General features: G+C 39.3%; 3 protein-coding genes across 3 annotated transcripts; 2 read left to right on the plus strand and 1 right to left on the minus strand.

Moving 5' to 3' along the window:
- Nucleotides 1–9,494: 9,494 nt before the first annotated feature.
- LOC104456110 (electron transfer flavoprotein subunit beta, mitochondrial) lies at nucleotides 9,495–12,992 on the plus strand. Its single transcript, XM_010070838.2, has 5 exons — nucleotides 9,495–9,669; nucleotides 9,771–10,055; nucleotides 11,049–11,129; nucleotides 11,938–12,032; nucleotides 12,621–12,992. The coding sequence occupies exons 1-5, from the start codon at nucleotides 9,601–9,603 to the stop codon at nucleotides 12,844–12,846; spliced, it is 756 nt and encodes a 251-aa protein (XP_010069140.2). The 5' UTR covers nucleotides 9,495–9,600; the 3' UTR covers nucleotides 12,847–12,992.
- Nucleotides 12,993–14,083: 1,091 nt separating this feature from the next.
- On the plus strand, nucleotides 14,084–17,516 carry LOC104456111 (transcription factor bHLH104). Its single transcript, XM_010070839.3, has 5 exons — nucleotides 14,084–14,352; nucleotides 14,487–14,579; nucleotides 14,785–14,862; nucleotides 15,264–15,426; nucleotides 17,042–17,516. The coding sequence occupies exons 1-5, from the start codon at nucleotides 14,195–14,197 to the stop codon at nucleotides 17,291–17,293; spliced, it is 744 nt and encodes a 247-aa protein (XP_010069141.2). The 5' UTR covers nucleotides 14,084–14,194; the 3' UTR covers nucleotides 17,294–17,516.
- A 123-nt stretch (nucleotides 17,517–17,639) lies between these two features.
- Nucleotides 17,640–19,823, minus strand: LOC104456113 (1-aminocyclopropane-1-carboxylate oxidase homolog 12). Its single transcript, XM_010070841.3, has 3 exons — nucleotides 19,276–19,823; nucleotides 18,797–19,118; nucleotides 17,640–18,133 (listed from the first exon to the last, which is right to left on the minus strand). The coding sequence occupies exons 1-3, from the start codon at nucleotides 19,785–19,787 to the stop codon at nucleotides 17,885–17,887; spliced, it is 1,083 nt and encodes a 360-aa protein (XP_010069143.1). The 5' UTR covers nucleotides 19,788–19,823; the 3' UTR covers nucleotides 17,640–17,884.
- Between the last annotated feature and the right edge of the window lie 2,000 nt (nucleotides 19,824–21,823).

A 21,823-nucleotide genomic window follows, 5' to 3' on the forward strand; every position in this document is an offset into this window, starting at 1 on the left:
AGGTGAAAGGAGCTGCCGGGCTCGTTTGTCGCTTACGTGTGCAATCTACCCGGAAAGGTGGCTGTGGGTGGTCAAGGCGACGGCTATTGAAGACAAGACCCTCCTTTGAATTTCTTCCAATTCGTCCCCTCAATTCTGTACAATCGTTTGGACTTCTCAGCAGCCTGCCTCCATTAATGATGCCATGGAAATTAGGGCCATATCATCTGATTCGTGTCTCTCTTTTCTTCTTGAGTATATCATCCCTCCCAAAGTGAAAAAAAAAAAAAAAAAAAAAAACTTCTTGACCCAAAAAAAAAGAAAGTGAACCATTAGACCATGTAAAAAATTTATAAAATATTTTCCTAAAAATATGAATATTCTTGCTTATTTCACAGCCTTTGTTTCACTCGGGCAAACCCACTATATTCAGAATAAAAGTACAAAACAAACACTGACTTGGTGACTTTATAAAAGAAGACACTAAATAAAATAGCACTGAAAATTTTATTTAGTGCCAAAAGCAGATTATTACACTGAATCTGTATATACTAAAACAATTATATTGAATAGGAATATAAGAACTGATAAATAACGGAGTCATTAACTTTAGAAGATTATAATACATTTCATCTCTTATATCTTAATTTGTGTAGAACTTGAGTAGTTTTTAACGAAAGAGCCCTTAATGTTAACTAAGTGATTAAGCATTTGATTTGAATCTAGCAGATACCGTGTTCAAATCCTAGTGACATCCCACTTAGATTAAGAAAATCCTATTATTAATTTTACTTCTCTCTCTCTATATCCAGCCGTCGTGGTCATTTCTGCACGGGCTCATCGTGTTGATGGATCATTACTTAATCAAATGAGACATATCATAAGATAGGAATGCTAAGTCCACTAAAATGAAAATCAAGCCAAATTTAAGGAATGACCATTCCTTAGATCTATCCATAAAACCCAAAAGAATAAATGCAAAAACGTAGTCAAGAAATTTCACAACAATAATACAATCACAACTACTAATCACATAGTTAGTAAACGATTGTTTGCAGTTACTGTGACTTTTATAACATATTTTGTCAAGTACATTATTTCATTACTAATTTGTAATGAAATTGTACTAGAATAAAGTAAATCTGAAAATTTTATGGACCATTACAATAAACTTAGGGTCACGCTTTTCCACTCCTTATTTGGTTTATACACTCCCTTCCACAAGTGTTTTTAACCATCATTTAGCAAGTTTCCATTAAACTATACCAAAGAAAAAAATGTGTTTCCCTCTTTTTGTTTGGTTTCCTTTTTCTTTCATGGTGGGTCCCACTTTACTTATCCTTTCTTCACTGTTAAAGCTTTTCTCATTAATGCTTAGAAAGAGGTAGAAAGGAGCCGACGACGGCCTCTTTTTTGGGTCGCTGTCAGGTGCAATGCACCCTGAAGGGTGGCTGTATGCGGTCAACGCGACGGCTCTTTGACGACCCTCCTTCGAATACCTTTCGATTTTTCCCTTCATTTCTGTAAAAGCATTTGGACTTTTCGGCAGCATGTTTCCATTAATGATGCCATGGAGATTAGGACGATTAATCCTGATTTTCTCTCTTTTTGTTCTTGCTAATATCATCCCTCCCAAAGTGTAGCAATTTTCTGACCAAAAGAAAAAGTGAACAATTAGAACATATAGATGATTTGTAAAATAATTTACTTAAAATATAGATGTTCTTGTTTATTTCGTGGCCTTTATTTCACTTAGGAAAACCCACTATGTTTAGAATAAAAGTACAAAAAAAAAAAAAAAAAAAAAAAAACCTGACCTTGTGACTTTGTAAAATAAGCCACTAAATAATATAGCACTGACAATTCTACTTAGTGCCAACAGGCAGATTATTACACTAACTTTGCATATACTAATACAATAATATTGGATAGGAACATCAGATTTGATAAATAGCAGAGTCATTAAGTTTAAAAGATCATAATTAGTTTGTTAGCACAACTATTTATCTTTTATATCTTATGGTTAATACCACGAAAAACTTCAAACTAGTACACTTGTGACAAATTTACTTTCTGTCATTTTCCGTTAAATTTTATCATCAATTTGTTAGGTCAGATGACATGTGGCAGTTAACAGGTGTACCAATTTGGGATTTTGCCATCCGTTTGACATAAGTCTACCAATTTAGAGTTTTTTCTGATATAATGGATAGTAAATTTATCATAAATGTACCGGTTTTGTAATTTTTTTGATAAAAAAATTAAGTAGTTTTGGATAAATTGGTCACAAGAGTATTAGTTCAAGATTTTTTGTGGTCAAACAATTAGTCTGAGATAAAATTATCATAGATGTACTAGTTTTGAGTTTTTTGCTGTATTAAAACCCCATATCTTAATTTATATAGAAGTTAAGTAATTGTTAACATTAGAGACCTTAATGTAAACAAAGTAATTAAGTATTTGATTTGGATCTAGCATATGATGTGTTCAAATCAAAGTGCCACCCATTTATATTAACGAATTTTTATTGCTAATTTTACTTCTCTCTCTTTCTCTCTCTACACGGGCTCGTCATGATGATGGATAATTATTTAGTCAAATGAGACATATCATGACATTGGAATGCTAATTAATCAAGCCAAACTTAATGAATGACCATTCCTTGGGTCTATTCATAACCCAAAAGATTAAAGAGCAAAAGCCATCGAAAACTATAAACTATGCTCATTGTGATACACTATCCTAAACTTTTCTATGACATCAAAAATCACAAACATATACTTATGTGATGTATTTACTCTCCATCAAAGTTTTGTCAATGAAAATCACTAAAAATTTACCTACATGGATGTTAGAAAGTAAATAATTATGATATTGCGCCCATGTGACTTAAGTAAAATAATAATGACATTATTTTAACTGAAAATTCATCTAAAGGATCGTTGGCAAAGGTTAAAAGGAGCTATCGACGGCCTTGTTTGTCGTCGTCAGGCGCGATCTCTCCCGAAAGGTGGCTGTGGGTGGTCAAGGCGACTGGCTTTTTGAAGACGCTATTCCAATGCGTCCTCTCAATTCTGTAAAATCGTTTGGACTTTTCAGCAGCATGCCTCCATTAATGATGCCATGGAGATTAGGACCATTAATCATGATTTGTGTCTCTCTTTTCTTCTTGCTTATGTCATCCGTCCCAAAGTGAAACAATTTCCTGACCAAAAAGAAAAAAAGTGAACCATTAAAGCATATAAATAATTTATAAAATATTTTCCTAAAAATATGAATGTTCTTGTTTATTTCACGGCCTTCATTACACTAGGGCAAACCCACTATATTTAGAATAAAAATACAAAAGAAATACCTGACCTGGTGACTTTATAAAAGAAGCCACGAAATAAAATAGCAGTGAAAATTTTATTTAGTGCCAAAAAGCAGATTATTACACGGGATATGTATATAATAAAACAATCATATTGAAAAGGAACATAATAATCGACAAAAAGTGGAGTCATTAAGTTTAAAAGATTATAGTACTTATTATCTCTTATATCTTAATTTATGTAGAACTTAAGTAGCTGTTAACGTGAAAGGCCTTAATGTTAGCCAAGTGATTAAGTGTTTGATTTGGATCTAGCAAATCATGTGTTCAAATCAAAGTGCCGTCCCATTTATATTAAGAAAATCCTATTGTTAATGTTACTTCTCTCTCTACATCCAGCTGTCGCGGCCATTTTTGCACGAGCTCATCGGGTTGATGGATCATTACATAATCAAATGAGACATATCATAAGATAGGAATGCTAAGTCCACTAAAATGAAAATCAAGCCAAACTTAAGGAATAACCACTCCCCACGTCTGTCCATAAAACCCAAAAGAATTAATGCAAAAGGATAGTCAAGAAATTTTACAACAAAAACACAATTACAACTACTAATCGCATAGCTAGCTAATGATTATTTGCAATTACTGTGACTTTTATTACTTGTTTTGCCAGGTACATCTTATTGTACTAGAATAAAGTAAATCTGAAAATTTCATGAATTGTTACGTTAAATTTAGATCACGATTTTTCCACTCCTCATTTGACTTAAACACTCTCTTTTACAAATGTTTTGATTATATTACCTTTTGCGTGACTATCATTTAGCATGTTTCAATTAAACTCTACCAAAGAAAAGAAAGTGTTTCCCCTCTTTTTGTTTGATTTATTTTTTTCTTTCTTTATGGGTCCCACCTTACTTTTTCTTATTCAAGTCTCTTCTCAAGAGTGATCCTCTTATTTTCAGGCCTTTGACATCTACCGACAACAATGCTTTTTGGTATAGCATTGTTAGTCAAGGGATGGTTAAAGGTCTTCTCATTTTGGTGTGGTTGTGATGCTAAGGAAGAAGAGTGAAATGAAATTGGGTCTGGTGGGTAGAACCTAATCACTATGCAAGGAAACACAGGTTTGATCTTGGTACTGGAAGTATCATATGGGCAATGTTCTCATTATGGTAAAAACAAGTGGATATTCTGCTAGTGTTTATTCAACAATTGCAGGCACGAAGACCTCACTAAGTGGTTGCTCCCACACGAGTATACAACTATCATCACCGAAGTCAACCAAGTCATTGGCTATGTAGCACAGACACTCTCCGAAAGTTTTCGTGTCGTGTCTGACACTCCGACACGTGTCCGACACGTCCCGACACATCCCGACACGCTCCGACACACGGTCAATGAGTGTCGAAAAATCCGACACGTGGTCAACTCTCTCCGACACGTTCCGACACACGAGTCCAGAATTCCAACATGCGATTCCAACACGCACGGGATCAATTTTAAAAATTTCTAATATTTGAGGTAATAAAAGAAGTAATAAAATTGCTATAAATATACATGCACAGGTCAATTTTTTTTTTTTTCAGTTTTGTTTTTTTTTAAAATTGTTTTAGTTTTTTTAAAAGTCTTTTACTATGAAAGAAGTAATAAAAAAAATGCTATATAGGATAAATAAATAAATTTAAAAATATCATTTCAGCATTTTTCTTTAAACAATGTTTTTTTCCTCTAAGTTTTATGTATTATTGTAACAAATTAAAATAAGGAATGATATTATTTAATATTTTTTGTGTAAATTAATTCTGCGCTATTATTATTATTATTATTATTATTATTATTATTATTATTATTATTATTATATAAAAATATATTTAATATATAACGTGTCGGTGTGTCGCGTGTCCGTGTCGATGCTAAGTAGGTTATTGGAGCCTCTTGTGTCATGAGTGAGGAATGCATGGCTGTTGTTGCGCAGCACAAGAAACCATTATTCAAAAGTTTTTTTTTAGTGAAGGAAGAGCCACATATATTTTATGCTCGGAGATTGGTCAATGGGGACCCACACAAGAGGACGACGGAGAGAGCTCACCAAGAATATAGCCAAAGAAGAAATTATGGCATACGAACAAGAGACGCTCACGACAAGAAAACACCCACCTAGATATTTTTTTCTGTTACCATCTTCAATACACAAAAGCCGCCACCAGGTCTTTTCTATTCTCGTTGATTTTTTTAGTTAGTCATCCATTCAGATTTTTCTTCTCTCATTTTTGTCTTTTCAGGTTTGGTGGGTTAGTTTGAATCAAGCCACGATCCTATTTCGCTATCTGAAATCAAGTCATCGTCGCTGATTTGTTGGTGTCATGGCCACCTCACCTTTTATTTACATTGGATCAAAAAGCCCCCACATCACTATAAGATAAGCCATCGGTATCAATATGTGGTTTTGATGGAAGAATAGGTTATGCTTTGACTTTATTATTGATTTGGTAAGTTGGACATCAAGAGAGTTGTTATTGTTGCTAGACATAAAGGTGTGGAAAGAAAAGAATTGCTTGCAACAGAAAAGAAGATTGGACCTCAAGAAAAGAAAAAAAGGAGGGACATCATTTTGACTATTGAAGTATGCTAAATGGTAGGCCTCGTAGGGGGATAATATAGTCAAAATATTAATGAAAGGGAGTGTTCAAGTGAAAATAAGAGTGGAAAAAGCGTGGACCTAAATTTATTGAACTTACTCTATTCCATTTATGGGAAATTTTTCCTACACAAGCTGTTTGGAGGTCCCCTCCGGTTGATTTTGAGGAAAGAAATCCAAAGATACATATGTATGCTGTCGGATAATTTTCCCGCATTGTTCATCTTATAGTATGTTATTCGAATTTCTGAATATGAATTGAGAACAATTTCATTTTCGCTCAGTAAACGTGTCGTTCCGAGGCCAAAATTCCAGATAGTCCATGTAGCAACTTCTTTATCGGCGTCACGAACATTTTGTTCATGATTTTACCGTAGTTGAGAGGTTGTAAATTAGAAGATGATGGAAAATTGCAACTATGCTGTTTTGTTGAAATCCCCATCTCTACTCTCTTGCTAAAAAGGAATATGTTCATTAGAAGTACTAAAATTTGTCAAGAAAATCAAGTAAAAAAATTTTTCAAATTGATTCAATCGAGTCATTTCATTAGCTCCGTCTAATTTGGCCAAAGGAAAATGCTAACTTTTTTTTTTTAATATAATATCCCTCATACGTGGCAATGAGGTAGCTAAATCATAAAATATAAGACTAAAACGACATCATTTTGGTCTAAATCCGATTTTTAATATTAATTTTATTTATAAAAAATAATATAAATTCCTAAAAAAAAAATAAAAAAAATAAATGAGAAGTTAGACAAGTAGGGTTGCAAGCCCTCGCCACCGCCGCCCCCACCAGCATTGGGAGGGGCCAGCGAGTGTGAAATTTAGTTGACAAGGGTTACTAAGGGCCAGCAACCCTCGTTGAGATAGGCGAGGGCCGAGCGAGGGTGGCAGCCCTCCCCCAACCCTTGTCCAAATAGGGCGAGGGCCCTTAAGCCCTCACTTGCCATCAACGAGGGTCCCCAACCCCTGGTCAGGCCTTGACCCCTGCCGACTCACCCTCACTCTCGTCGGCCCCTCCCAACAATGGTGGGGGCAATGGTGGTGAGGGCTTGCAACCCCAGTCACCTAACTTCTCCACCTTTTTTTTTTTAATTAGTTTATTAAATAAAAGTAGTATTAAAAATCGAATTTAGACCAAAACAACGTCATTTTATCTTATATTTTGTGATTTAGCCACCTCATCGCCATGTAGGAAAGAGATAATATTTATAAAAAAAAAAAAAGTCACTTAGCATTTGCCGTTAGTCAAATTGGATGAGATTAATGGACAAACTCGATTGAACCAATATAATAAGTTTTGGGATTTCCAATGAACATATCCCTGCTAAAAAACTAATTTCATCCATGCCAATTGATGAGCACATGGACCTCTGGTGCTTATTCCGACGTCATGGCTAGGGACAATTTAATATAGAGGCATTTCTTTTTGTTCCTCTTTTTGTTTCTCACTATTCATCTTCTTCGTTGTCTAGCCTTTGTACCATCGCTCAATCTTGCTCACAACAATGGCCACTTCCTCTTTAAGCCATCATTGTCCTCGTCAATGTTGTCTTGACGCTCAAACTCAGCAAATGAATTCGTCATTGTTGTTAGTATGGGTGCTTAGTTGCAAGGTGGGCAGTTTCCACCATGAATTTGAGAACTACCCCCTCAGAACTAGTTCTTAAAAATTGGAATCGAAAACCACATATTGGTTATATGGATCCACTCTAGAACAGAACTGTTAATTCGATTCAATTCCCAAGTATGTCTATAAAACCAGTCCACTACTACAAAATTTAATGCCTTGAAGGATCTTCGGGCATGTCAACAAGGATACTCGCATCCTAAAGGACCTCTTCAAAATAGGAACAAAATCATACTGTCCATGCAAATGCCAAGAGGTTAGCATTAGAGCACTACACAAGAACAAATCAACTATGGTTGGAAATGCTGGCATGTAGCACCAAAAAAAAAAAAAAAAATTAAATTCTCAAAGATGTCACCTACATCTTTCATGACATTTTATACATGTATTGTGTCAATGCTACCAAAGCTGAGGTTAATGCAAGATTCGTCTTTGGTGGCTTTGTTCTTCATACAAGGAGTCCATATTTGTCATGAGGTGATGGTTGGTTATCGGTTCGTTTCCCAACTATTTAGAGAAGTGGAGGATTTTAAAAGATGGACCTAAGGATGCTTTGTCCATTCTTCATATGACTATTTGTTTTGAGTTGATTCCATGGCTCAATTTATGCCCAATATTTACACTTTCGGCTAGATTTATGTTTCAAGTCTAGTGACTCATGTTACTAATTGACAGACTAGGAAGTAGGAGGAGAGGTAATGCACGCATGCACGCATGCACGCACGCACACCCACATACCCTCCCCCACCCCGATTCGGTCCAGGTGAGTGGTTTCACACTTGGAACCAAAAACTAAACTGGTCTCCATGGAAACTGTCAATTCTCGATCAATTTTATATGGTTCAGACAGTTTTCAATTCCTTTGCATACCCCTAATTGTTAACTTTATCCATAGCACTACCAAATAACACTTAGAGAATGGACAAATATGGAGCAGAGGGATCACACACACACACCCCAATCTGGTCCAAGGGAGTGGTTCCACACTTGGAACCAAGAACTAAACCAGTCTCCATAAAAACTACTGATTCTCGATCAATTCTCTCTTATAGTAGAGTAGCCGCCCTCCGTGGGAAATACCAAAACTAGCTCCTACTCCCACTCTATGTGACCTGGGCAGTTTCCAATTCCTTTGCATACCCCTAATTGTTAACTTCATCCACGGCACTACCAAATAACACTTAGAGAATGGACAAATATGGAGCAAAGGGATCTCACTACTATAAATCTCAATTACCACAACTTCAAAGGGATTTTCACCATTGGCTAGAAGGTTACTCCAAAGAAAACATAATAGATGCAATCGACAATAACGGGCATTTTGGGCATTGAAGAAAATTCATTTACCTTCATATCTCTCCAAAAGGCACAATTGAGGTTGTGCAACTGAATGAAAGGAAATCCCGCCCACTTAATGAGAACTCTACGCAACATGGGCTGAAGTGAGCGAGCGTTGAGCACCTCTGGGCCTTGGTACAGAGGTGGCAAGAAGAAGAAGATAAATTGTGAAAAAGGAAGAAAGAAAAAAGCAAAAGAACAGAGAAATGCCTATGAAGGAAAATACCCTCAGCCTTGTAATCTCAGTAAGCATATGAGATACATGTGCTCGCTGATGGGTGAATATTGGTCAACTGGCGGGTTCAATTCTTTATTTGAGATCAAATATCCCTTAAACTCTTATTTAACATTAAGTATCACTTCATATATTTATTCGAAATAAAATTCACTTTGAATAATTTTCGGAGGAAACGATGTCGAATTTTTATTTGGAATTTTTTTATATTAAGCATTGAGATAATAGTGTCCAGTCACCAAAAATGTACGGAGCCCGCTTGTATTGCCACGTGGAGTTTTGTTGAAGAAAAAGAAAAAGGCAAAAAAAAAAAATCAAAACAAAGCAAATCCGCCAAATGCACGTATTTCACCTAAACTGTGCTCTTTGTTTATACTGTGCTTGTCTCTTCCGAGTCATCTCTTCCTTCCTTCCAAGTCTCTCTCTCTCTCTCGCCGGAGCGCCGCCGGAGGAGGACCCATGAAGATAATGGTGGCCGTCAAGCGCGTGGTCGACTACGCCGTCAAAATCCGAGTCAAACCCGACAAGGTACTCCCCCTCCGTTTGTTCTTGTTCTTGTTCGTGTTCTTGGTCTCGTTCTTGTTTTTGTTCTCGATCGACCCGGTTTCTTGATACCGTGGATTCCGCAGACCGGCGTGGAGACCAAGAACGTGAAGATGTCGATGAACCCGTTCTGCGAGATCGCGCTAGAGGAGGCGCTCCGGATCAGGGAATCCGGGCTGGCCTCGGAGGTCGTGGCCGTCAGCATCGGGCCCGCCCAGTGCGTCGACACGCTGAGGACGGGGCTCGCGATGGGCGCCGACCGAGGGATCCACGTGGAGTCCCAGGACGGTCTGAACCCGCTGTCCGTCGCCAAGGTCTTGAGGGCGCTCGTGGAGGCCGAGAAGCCGGGGCTTTTCATTCTTGGCAAGCAGGTTTGGGTTTCTTGCCCTGTTGTTGATGTTGTTGTTGTTGTTTTTTGGAGATCGAAAGGAAGTGGAAATTGAGAGGTGGAGGGTGCTCGTTGAAGATGAACGACTGTGCTAAAAGCTTGTATCGTATTGAATTAAGAAATTTTTTTGATAGATTGCTAGAATGACATGGTTCTGGGTAGGAAAGATGGTATGCTTTGATATGATGATGCGTTGGATAGGAATGGGTCTAAGTCTAACGTCCATTTCAAATGTTCTTTATTCTGTGTGTGTGTGTGTGAGAGAGAGAGATAGAGAGAGAGAGAGATTGCTTTCATGTTTCGCGCAGGGTGTTCATGAGAAAGGAAATTAGTCCGAGGCTCTCAGTTGGTATTCTACAGTTTTTAGCACGGTTCGTGGAATGGTGTCTGACAGACAACTTAGCAAGCGAAAGCTTCAATCTTCTGTCTTAGAAGACAAAATAATGTTTGGAAAGCATTTTCAACCACTCACAAGTTCTTTGCTTTATCTAGAAATCGAGGCTAAGATTATGAATGGGATGTTGTTTGGCTTTCGTGGCTCTTATTTGGTTTTGCTGAGGTCCTTGATGTTTGGAGTTGCTGTTAGCTTTAGTTCCTAAAATTTGTATATCATCATGGATTTGAGATCTTCCTCCAGCTTTTGAAGAGGTTATGTAGAAGGGAGTCAGGTTCAGCTTTCAATTGTCTGAATGATTGTCATGAAGCGTTCCCCACAACTATTATGATGATGTTTCTTGGGGCATTAATTTAAATTGAGATGCAATTCTCACTGCTTCATCTTGACTAAGTTGCAAAAATTTGGAGATATCAAGTACTTTATGTTGTTTTTGATCCAAATTTGATTTTATAAGATTATCTGTTAAAATGACCAATTTAGAGTTAAGTCTCAAGCCATTGACCTATTTGACATACTTCCTTCACTGTGTATATAATGCTTTCTATTCTGTATGAGCTAATGATGTTGATTTGTGAGTAGGCCATTGATGATGACTGCAATCAAACAGGGCAAATGCTTGCAGGGCTGCTGAAATGGCCACAAGGAACCTTTGCTTCTAAGGTGAGATTTGCTATGATTCTGATCCTTCATTTGGTTGTGTAAGATTCCTAGGACTTTGTCCCTTCAGTACACATTAATCTTCAGGACTCTATAGTCTTTTTCTTTAGTAAGAGTCTCATTTCTCTTGTTTCCACACTGCCTTTCGTGAACCCCCATCTGCTGTCTTTACATGTTTAATTTGTGTCGGCGAGAGAGTGGTTTAAGGTCACTAATGTATCCATCTTTTTCAAGTTCTTGCAATGTGCTTTCACCGGTCAATCTTTTAGGTCTAGAGGGATCTATGACTCTATGTTATTATGTATCAGCCAATTGAAGGGCAACCTGCCACTGAACAAAGTATGGTCACAGGATATGAATCTTTTCATTGTCTTGAAACTTGCCTTTGACAGTTAATCTTATATGTCTAGAGGGGGTTAATTTGTCTTCTGTTTTGATTGTTCCCATTTGTTGTCCTTATTATAACTTCTGCTACTGATTTTGTTGTTTGGGGAGATTTTTTTTTCTTTTGCTTTTGTAAATATGTGGCTCATACCATCCTCCAATTTTCAGCCGATGACAGTTAAGTATCTATCTCGGTGTTTGGCAAGAAGAAAGATATCTAATGTTATACAGGAGTTGGTGTAGTTTACATCAAAGTTGTCAGATTTCTTGAGTATGCTGATAATTGACTTCTGGCGAGCTACATTTCCTATTTGTGTCTATGCAGATTTCATCACATCTTTCTTTATATTCTCTTGCTCTCTGTCCTTTTCGTGTTTGCATTTTGGTGCTTTTTGTGGTTGATAATTTGTTTCTGCCCTTTTAGTAGGTTACCCTGGACAAAGAAAAGCAAGTTGCGACTGTGGATAGGGAAGTGGATGGTGGCATTGAGACTGTGCTTTTGGACTTGCCAGCAGTCATTACGTGAGAACAACGTTTTTCTTGTACTTTTTAGTCTTTCTGAATCTTTAGAAATTACTAGGTGTTCTCTGAGCAAGGTGTCCTCCTCTACCCTGACCAATCACTGTGTGCCTAGCATCATGAATTTCCTTGTTTTCTTTCAAGACATGAAAAAAAAAAAAAAAAAAAGAACACCGTGTGGAGATCACTCTGGGTGGATGGAAAAATTCCGTGCTTTGGGAGCCCTAAAAGTCTCTGTCAATTGTGTATTTAGCTTGGTAACTACAGTATTTAAATGTCACTTTTCATTTAGTATATATTTAACCAACACAACGGTTTGGTTTCTGCACTTTCAATGAGAACCAAACAGCCTTAGGAAAGAAAGGACCTACATATCCTTTTTTTTAACTCTTAACTCATTAAGATAGGGGTTGCAAACCTTTTACTAGTTTTGGGGCTAGATTGTTGTTGCAATAGAAGTTACAGTATGTAAATTCCAACTCTATGAACCAGTGGGTTTCTTCTTGATTGTGTCTTTGGCCTTTTTTAGCCCTTCCTATGTATGCTCAATCTTCCGTCACTGACAGCCTTTGAATCATATGTCTCACGCAGCACTGACTTGAGACTGAACCAGCCAAGGTATGCAACGCTCCCCAACATCATGAAAGCGAAATCCAAGGTCATAAAGAAGTACACCCCAGGAGATTTGAATGTCGAGATGAAGTCTGATTTGGAGGTCCTTCAAGTGACGGAACCACCCAAGAGGAAAGCGGGGGTCATCATCTCCTCCGTCGATGAGCTAATTGACAAGTTGAAGGACGAAGCTCGCGTCATCTGATTCCTTCTCATATGTCCAGTTTAACAGCTTCTGTAATTATTCTAGCCAAATGGCAAACCCCTTCATGAAAAGGGATATCGACATGTATGTCATCTGTTCATTGGATGATGGTTCCAGTTTAATAAAGTTCAATCTTTGACATGGTCCTTATTACCTCCAGTTTGGCCAGTTCTTACAGCAAGCAACATTTTAGAGTGAACTGCAAAATGTAGGACATTCATGTCTGCACAGCTGACGTCTCAGTCACAGAAAGAGCGGCAAGCGCGATGCTTTCGCAAAAAGGGAAGTCATAATTTGGTTCTGATGAATTACAGGAGATAGAAGGAAGATTTATATGTCCGAAAAATGGACTTCAATAGGAAGTGATCTATTGACAATGGGGCAATCGATAAGATTTTCCAGGAAGCACAACTTCAATGGCACCTCCATCCAATCTCCATGCTCTAAGCATTCCTAAATGCAGCTACCTTATGACGGTAGATATAAGGCTAGTTCAGACCGTTCATGGTGCAAAGCTAAGTAGGACAAAACAACTGAATTTCACTTGGGCCTTTCTAATAGAAAATACTTTCACAATAGGGTGTGTTTGTTTCACTGAAAACTTTTCGTTGCTGGAAATGTTTTTACATAATTTAATTTGAGCTCAAAGTAAACCGTGTTCTAGTATTTATCAACCAAACGTAGAAAAGTCCGAAAATAATTTCTTAAAAATTGATTTTTCATCGAAAAGACCGACCATTTGCCTATGTGATTCTGTAATTAAAATGTTTTCCCGCTGAATAAACTGCTGGGAGCACGACATCAGGGAAAAGTGGAAGGTAGAAGTAGAATGTACCAACAAAAGTTGTAACGTCATCTTATGCGAAAAAAAAAAACTTCATTTGGACTGTAGTAAATTACGAAAGCTAGAGAAAATACCATATGTCCATAATTGAAATTCTTAAGCATTTAGCATTAAATTACACCAAAACTACAGTCCCTTAAAATGGGAAATCCTTCCGGCTCCTTTGCTCCTCCCTCCCCCCTCTCAAAAAAAAAAAAAAAAAAAAAAGCACCCCGACATGTTCATTGGTTCCACCATTCTGCAGACGCCACGTGGCACGCCGGCCTCATCTGTCGCCCCCACGTGGCGCCACCACACTGGCCCTTCACCATAGAGAAGATACATATTTTTTTGGACCGATTTTCGGACGCGACAGAAGGAGAATGTAAAAAAAAAAAGAAAAAATAGAGAGAAAAATTGCAGACAAAAGAACGGGGAATTGCCAAAAAGCTGGTAATCGCAATCAATCGTTTTTTGCAGAAAGAGAAGAAAACCGGATTGCTGGTGAATATCCTCCCACGAAAAATGGATTCGACGGGGCTGGGCCTCGCCGGCGACGACCCGAGCTGCTGGGACTTCCTCGACTGCTCCTCCCTCTTCGCCGACGCCGACGGCGGCGCTCCTCCTCCCCTCCTCTGGCCGCCGCCGCCGCCGCCGCCCCATGACCGCCGCCACCATCCCGGGTAGGTACCCGCGCGTTCCGTTTCCAAGGGTTCCCCAGCTTCGCTCTTGCGATTGTGTGTGTTTTTTGGTGCCTTGGAAGCATTTCGACTGATTGATTGATTGATCTCTTCCCGTCGGCGTTTCCTGGTTGCAGCGCCGCCGCTGCCGCCGTGGGCGTCGATTTTCCGGCGGGCGGCGTGGACTCGGCGGGGGACGAGCTCGGCGGGGCGCAGTCCTCTCGGAAGAGGTAATTTCCGTCTCCCCCGCGAGTTTCGATTGTTCTTGCGCGACCGTGTAGCTCGTCGTTGTGGATAGTGGGTGCGCGGCGAAAATTACTGAATTGGATTGGGGGCCTGTGTTTTTCTCGGAGGAGGATTTCGGGTTTTCGCTTTTAGCGTCCGCCGGAATTAGCCTCTTTTAAGTGGATTGCTTACCTTTTATCTGATCCGCAGGGGACGCAATGAGGCGTGCAGCCAGCCGCGCACGAAGGCTTGCCGCGAGAAATTGCGGAGGGAGAGGCTAAACGACAGGTTTCGCTTCCGTGTTCTGCATGATTGCCTGTGTTCTTTTTCATGTTTTTCTGTGAAAAGCTTATATCTTTTGCCATTTGTACGAATTGGAATTGGCATTCGTGTTTATGTGCAATGATGGACTTCTCTTGAATTCTCCGTGACAGCCTGAGTCATTTTAAATCTCATCTTTCGTTTATGGATTGTGTGGTACGTCTTGATAGGCAAAAGAATGCCGAATGGTTCTCGTTGGATGTGTGTGTATCTATTACAGAACTGGGGATTTCGATGAGGATTTAAGTAATTTACTCCATTTCTCATGCCGGGTGGTAGTGATAATATGACCACCATGTAGAACGTACCTCTTACAGCTTCCAAGCATTTCATAAATTTGATTAAAATGTGATGGCAATGGTGTGCAGATTTCTAGACTTGAGCTCTGTGTTGGAACCTGGAAGATCCGTCAAGACTGAAAAACCAGCCATACTCGATGACGCTATTAGAGTTTTGACCCAGCTTAAAGCCGAGTCTGAGGAGCTCAAAGACACAAATGAAAAGCTGCTGGAAGAAATAAAATGCCTGAAGGTTCGTATGAAAACTTCTGAAGAGTCAGTTTTTACTTTACAATGACCAGCGATGATATAACCTCAATCAGTGTCTCTTCTGTTTCGCTTAATGTTTTCGTAATCCATGCTCGTCTTCCCTGTCAATGCTTATAAATGAAATGAGTGCATGTATAAGCAGCAATGGTCTAATTCGTGTTTCCTTTGGGTAATTGCTGTTCCATCATTGTTGAGCCAAATATTTATTTTCGAATGAGCTAGAATTTTTTCATGGGATTGGGTTTGCTCAAACACTGGGAGAAAACAATCTATGGGCCCTGTCAAATAACTTAAGTTGAAGATGTCAGCTAAGATGATATGGTACTAAAAGAAAGTTTCCTTCTGCCACCACCACCACCACCCCACGCGCGCACAGTTAATGTCAAGCCAAAGATTTTGTGAGGGGAGAACAAGGTCAAGTTTTCACAACATTTTATGGTTGTTGTTGGCTATAGCTACTGATGATATTAGATTCTTGTGGTCAGAAATTTGGGCTAAGCTATGCTTAGAACCCTAAAATTTTAATGGATGCAAATGTTACTTTCTGTGGAGAGAGCGGGGTTCCATATGATGTTTACGCTCATTCTTGGCTAGAGGGACACATGTCAAATTTAATATTTAGAATTTTGTGCTAAACTAGTTCTAGGAAGCCTAGAGTTTGTTTTAGTGAATATAAAGCAGTCCAGTTTGTTTGTACAAGACAAGCTTCTTTCTGCTTTTTTCTCCATAATCCCTGTCAATATTGGTGATCAAGTGCGAGACTAGAAGGAGTTTGCATAAAATTAGTCAAAAGCATGCAATTTAGCTTGTTTGTTAATTTATTTATCAGAGATTTTATAGGATTCTACAAACTCAGAACATTAGGACGGTTTGGCTAACTACTTCTGACGGGATTGAGTTTGGACTGAACTGCAATACATCCGGCTTTTTCTAATATAGTTTCCAGCTAGTAAGAGGCAGTTGTCATAGTTATAGAAATTTTCTTTCAGATAATGCTATGACAAGATTTGTAACTGACATATGATGGAATACAGTTGGCCAGATGACACAAGTCCTCCAAGTTGTCACTTTTAACTTAATGTACAAAACCTTAAGAACCTCATGGCAAAGCTTATTTATTATGGCACTAATTTCAGTTGCATCATCTTTTGGCCCTCATCTTTTGTGGGCGCTCACCTCCAAACTTGAGCAAGCCTATAAATTGAAACTACGAAGCCAAATGATTCACATTTTGACACGAACAGCCACAACCTAAGAAACTTTTGAAGGTGGGGCTTAAACATGCGTTCAACTGTCAATGAAGACATATCTCCTACATGCAGAAAAAAGTTAATGAATAGAAAGCAGAGTAAATTACAACCTGGTCTTGTCCTAACTGCTTGGAGACCTGCACTTAGAAGTTGAACAAGTATTTTCAATCCTGACATAGGTTGAAACTTCAGCACATGCAGCATAGCAATATATGTTTTCAATACTCCTGAATTTTGTGTGGTATCAATGAGAATCTCCTCGATTGTACTTCTACTTCAAGAACTGAATAGTTAAAAAAGACAAACTTGTGCTGACTGGCACTGATACTTTGTTCTCCTTTATTACAGGCCGAGAAAAATGAGCTTCGAGAAGAGAAACTTTCGTTGAAGGCTGATAAAGAAAGGATGGAGCAGCAGTTGAAAGCCATGACTGTCCCACCTGCCGGGTTCGTGCCACCTCATCCAGCAGCAGCGTATCATGCCGGGGCGAATAAGATGCCTGTATTCCCCAGCTACGGATTCATTCCAATGTGGCAATACATGCCCCCTTCAGCCCGTGATACGTCGTCCGATCATGAGCTGAGGCCTCCCGCTGCTTAGTTAAGGTCATCGGTTGTTTAGCTGATTCTTCGCCAGACAATAAGCTCATGGTTCCCTCATATTCTGACATGTACATATTGCTCTAGTTTTGATGTGCCCCCATTTTTGATAATTGTGGGGAACGCATTTGTTCAGAGAACATTTAATGGATTCTTCCGCCCCTTTCCTGTTTCTGTTTTCCTAACATTGATTCCATGGACAATAAATTCATCTTTCTCAGAAATGATGTCTCTTTGGCTTGTAAATTATTTGCTGTGGCAACTGCCTTTAACGGAAAACGGCATGATGGGATGGGTCTCCTATAAAGCACGATTTACTGCGTTATTTCAGAAGGGCATGTTTGACAATCGTTTATCTTCACAAGGCTCCCGAGGCTGTGAAGAAGAACTTAATAAAAGTTTTATCAGAGCAGGGAAATTTGAAGTTGTCCTCGCAATGTACTACTTCACATCGTAGTAAGACGATAGGACATAATAACCTCATAATTCACCAAAGCTATAAGAATCAGTACATTCAAGCGGCCATCCTCATAATCCACTGAACTACGTTGCACAAGCAACCTTATTGGAAAATGACTATGGCAACCATATGCTACTCTTGCTCTTTGCCTCCTTGGACTGAGGAAATCTTCCTCTGCTGGAACAAGGAAAAGTATTCACTTGGTCGAGAGTCCCCGTACAAAGGAGGGTTTTCTTCGGACACGAGCTCTTTGATTGGGCCGAAGGCCTTCTCCGATGGGCCTGATTCCGTGGTCATGAAGAGGGCCGCTGAAATTCTAGGGCCCACTCGACTCGCTTGCACCCGGTGCTCTACGCTCCTGAATTTGTTATTTGATACGATCTGCATTTATTGCTAGGTCAGAGATACATGTACTTGCGCCTTGTTTTACTTGTAGATTTCAAGTAAACAAAAGAAAAGCATCATCGACTTTGATGATATTCCTACCGGTATTTACTTTGACGTGCCAACATCAAAATATCAAATCCTAGATTGGTTATAGAATTATTTTCCAATTTTAACGAGCCACTTATCTGATTAAGATCTCGAACTTTTTTAAGAAAGATACAAAGTTTACGTCGCATGAACCCCCTCCCCCAAGACTTGCTTCTAGGATATCATGATCTTATATTTATGTTAAATTCTAAAATGTTGGTTGATTTTTTAACATACTATGAAGTCACATTTGACATTTCATCCATCGAACAGATCCATGTTTTTCAACTTAACACATGTTTTTACTTCCCATAATGCTTGTTTACGAGGATTTTCCTGATAAACAAGGAAGTACGCTTTTAATAGGTAAACTTCGAGCTCATAAAGGATCCCCACTAATTCTCGGATGAGGTGACAGTATGGGTAATCGGATCTGCATTTTGCAATTGATCTGCACACACGAGTTGATGCCTCGATCGCTAAGCCAACCTCATAAGTTTTCAGGTTGGATCATCTAACAGGAACACAAATAAAACTTCAAGAAAAGTTATGGCTGAATCGTTGCCTAACCTGTAGAAAGTCCCCAATGTTGACCACAAAGCTGCCAGGGACAGGTTTGACATCAACCCAGTGATCCTGATGTAGGACTTGGAGGCCACCGACCTGGTCCTGCAAGAGCACAGTCAAGAAGAAGGGGTCTCTGTGCTGCGTTGATCCCCAGGTCCGATCTGGCTCTGGACATGGGGGATGATAATGGCACACCAAGTCGTGTTTCTTGCCACACCCCATCTCTATCAAGTGCCGTGGTTTGAGCCCTAGAGCTTCAGACAGCAACTCCAAGAGCAAACCTCCAAGCACTCTCATCTGCTTCCTGTACTCCCATATCGCCTCCCTGTTCAAGCATCGGGATCGGATAAGTAAGTTGCGACTTCTTTCTGTTCAAACATGTTTGAACAAAGGCCCGGGACGAACCTACTTTGAGTCATCGAGAGTATGTTCTATCGACGGAAAGCACTACCTGAGCTGACAGATCGGCTAATTTGCAATACCTGCAAGCGGCTGGGAGCTCGAGCGGGTCGGACAAATGCGACATCACGGCAAAGCTGTCCCTCCAGCTCAGGCTCCGCGCGTGGTAGAAGCTGTAGTTGGTATAGTATAGCAGGGTCCTCTTTGCGTCTCGCGAGTAGAGCCGCTTCTTCTCCTCGGGGTCGCCCTCATGGAACTCACGGATTGCCTGCAGCATGTCCTCCATCAGACTATGCGGGACACCATGGTTGACCAGCCGGAAGAACCCCCACTCACTCGACGCAGCCTTAACTTCATCAACGATCGTTTTGCGCCTCTCCGGCGATTGGATTTGGCTAAGGTCGACGACCGGAAGATAGACGTCGCTTATAGAGAGATTGATCTTGTCATCAGCAAGTTCACTGGCTGGTCTGAGGAAGATGTTCGGTATTCCTGTTATCCCTTCGTCGACGAGGCCCTTGACGCCAGTCTTCACGTCATCCAACTCCTTTAGCTCCTTCATTCGATCGAACTCATTAGCATCTAGGATGCCCATTACGGTATCTTAGGAAGAAACGGTGACAAGTGAGCGTGCTGCTGTAAAAGAGCAAATCATGATCACAAAAGCTTGCTTCTTTATAGCGAATTTCTTGTAGACTTTCAACGCTCTATTTTATTGGTCCAAAACGAAAAAGAAGTCTTTCATAGGGTAAAACGATTGGAGAAAATATGTTCAATGACGTGCAGCTGTACCTTAAGTTGACAAACTGTATACAACATGGAAATATCCCATTAATTTTTTGCGATAGTTTAAATTATTGGGAAACGAGCCAATAAAATATATGAATTGTTATATCCCTTAACTTTAGTTATAACGGAAAAAAAGATCAAAGCATGATTTATAACGATACAATCTTTCGTGATTTATTAAGTCGGACAAGATAGATTACAAATTCTAGATATCCATTAATGTGTCAAATAACATCTGTAAGGTCATGCAATTCGGTCTCCAGGAAAGCAAAGGGAAAGAAATCTTCAACAGTGGGCATGGAATCTTGAAACTGAAAACCTCTCTTCCGCTGCGAAAAACACGATCGGATAATCACCACTCGACAGCTCTACTAGAGCCCGAGCTGGAATGATCAAGACAATCGTCACAGAAAGCTCGACCCATGTGGAGAGCGCCAAGATAGAAAGAGTGGATTTTGCCAAATAAGTTGTGCAAATTAACTTATTAGTCATGGCGAAGCAGTGGTCCCAACTTGGCAAGGTACAACGTGCACCTCAATAGGAGATGAGTCTAAAAAATTTCCGAAAATGGATACACCTCAGGTCATGCCAAGATCTTGTCGACTCTTGAACCTGATCCTCCACGTGACTCACGATTTTGTCGGTCTGTTAATCGTTTTTATACTTGTTATACAAGGCAAGCTCACTAACCCATTGGTCTTACTATAATTTTATTCCCTTATTTTCTGGTTGCGCATTGTCATTATGTTATTTAATATTAGGAAAGCTTTTCTTACGACAAAGCCCATCAAATGAGTGGGTCAGATTGGGTTTAAGTCGGATAAAAAATTATTTGACTTGAGAAGTGCTTGTGAATAAGTAGCACTAACTACTTTTATTTCTCCTTGATTTATAAGTAAAATCTAGCTAATAGGCCATTAGACGGAAGAGTGGATGTTTACTTACTCTAAATTAAATCACTATAAATTTTCTATGTGCAATATCTCTATGCTCATATTCACTTATTATCTTATAGAAGCTTTTGCACCGTTGATCATTACTAGAACTCTGGTCATATCAACACTCGTGTTTATAATAGTTATACTCTTGTTGACTAAACTCTGTTTCATTTGTAAAGTCTGTTTTAAATCACTTATTCACATTCCTCTACGTGATATTACTAGCCATTTCATCGACATGAACAGCTAAACTCAAGAAACTGAACTTTTGGAGCATGCATTAAACGGTCAACAAAGACATGCTCCATCCAGGCAAAAAAGAAGAAGTTAAAAGGAATAAAAAGCAGAATAAATTGCAACCGGGTCTCCTCGACGAGTCCTCCTAAGTGCATGGAGGCGTGCACTTAAAAGTTACTTGAAAGTATTTTGAATCCTGACGCAGGCTGAAACTTTAAGCATATGCAGCATAGCAATTTTTGATTTTGAATACTAGTGAATACGATATGACATCAATGAGATTCTCATTGACTGTATTTCTACTCCGAGATCGAGAATTGGGTAGCGGGGCCATAGGGTGGCGGCCCTTAGCCGGCAAGTGCCGGTGACCCTCACCAGAGTGAGAGACAGTTGATGTAGTTAGTGAAAATAAAATGGAAGTCATACTGGAGCCAAAAAATGGAAGGTGAAAAAGGAAACTCAACAGTTAACTTTGGGAAAAATTACAAGTCGTATATAAAAGGGGATGATGGAAAATATAATACTAGATTAGCTTCCATTTATTTCAAACGGGTATTAATAGATTATGTATACACTACAGGACCCCATGACAGACCAACCCAAAGCATTTAGTAATCCTATTTCCAAAGCACCCAACATCCAGGACAATCTTATACAAATCTCTGAC

Source organism: Eucalyptus grandis, chromosome 8, assembly GCF_016545825.1.
Source record: "Eucalyptus grandis isolate ANBG69807.140 chromosome 8, ASM1654582v1, whole genome shotgun sequence".
NCBI classification, from domain to species: domain Eukaryota; kingdom Viridiplantae; phylum Streptophyta; class Magnoliopsida; order Myrtales; family Myrtaceae; genus Eucalyptus; species Eucalyptus grandis.

What these genes read in the sequence shown, in the direction of transcription:
- LOC104456110 (XM_010070838.2), top strand. Translation starts at nt 9,601, where the DNA reads ATGAAGATAATGGTGGCCGTCAAGCGCGTGGTCGACTACGCCGTCAAA. An exon ending in TCCGAGTCAAACCCGACAAG is followed by an intron (nt 9,670 to 9,770) that starts GTACTCCCCCTC and finishes TGGATTCCGCAG; the next exon opens with ACCGGCGTGGAGACCAAGAA. An exon ending in TTTTCATTCTTGGCAAGCAG is followed by an intron (nt 10,056 to 11,048) that starts GTTTGGGTTTCT and finishes ATTTGTGAGTAG; the next exon opens with GCCATTGATGATGACTGCAA.
- LOC104456111 (XM_010070839.3), top strand. Translation starts at nt 14,195, where the DNA reads ATGGATTCGACGGGGCTGGGCCTCGCCGGCGACGACCCGAGCTGCTGG. An exon ending in GACCGCCGCCACCATCCCGG is followed by an intron (nt 14,353 to 14,486) that starts GTAGGTACCCGC and finishes TCCTGGTTGCAG; the next exon opens with CGCCGCCGCTGCCGCCGTGG. An exon ending in AGGGAGAGGCTAAACGACAG is followed by an intron (nt 14,863 to 15,263) that starts GTTTCGCTTCCG and finishes AATGGTGTGCAG; the next exon opens with ATTTCTAGACTTGAGCTCTG.
- LOC104456113 (XM_010070841.3), bottom strand. Translation starts at nt 19,787, where the DNA reads ATGGGCATCCTAGATGCTAATGAGTTCGATCGAATGAAGGAGCTAAAG. An exon ending in GAGCTCCCAGCCGCTTGCAG is followed by an intron (nt 19,119 to 19,275) that starts GTATTGCAAATT and finishes ATGCTTGAACAG; the next exon opens with GGAGGCGATATGGGAGTACA. An exon ending in ACATTGGGGACTTTCTACAG is followed by an intron (nt 18,134 to 18,796) that starts GTTAGGCAACGA and finishes CAATAAATGCAG; the next exon opens with ATCGTATCAAATAACAAATT.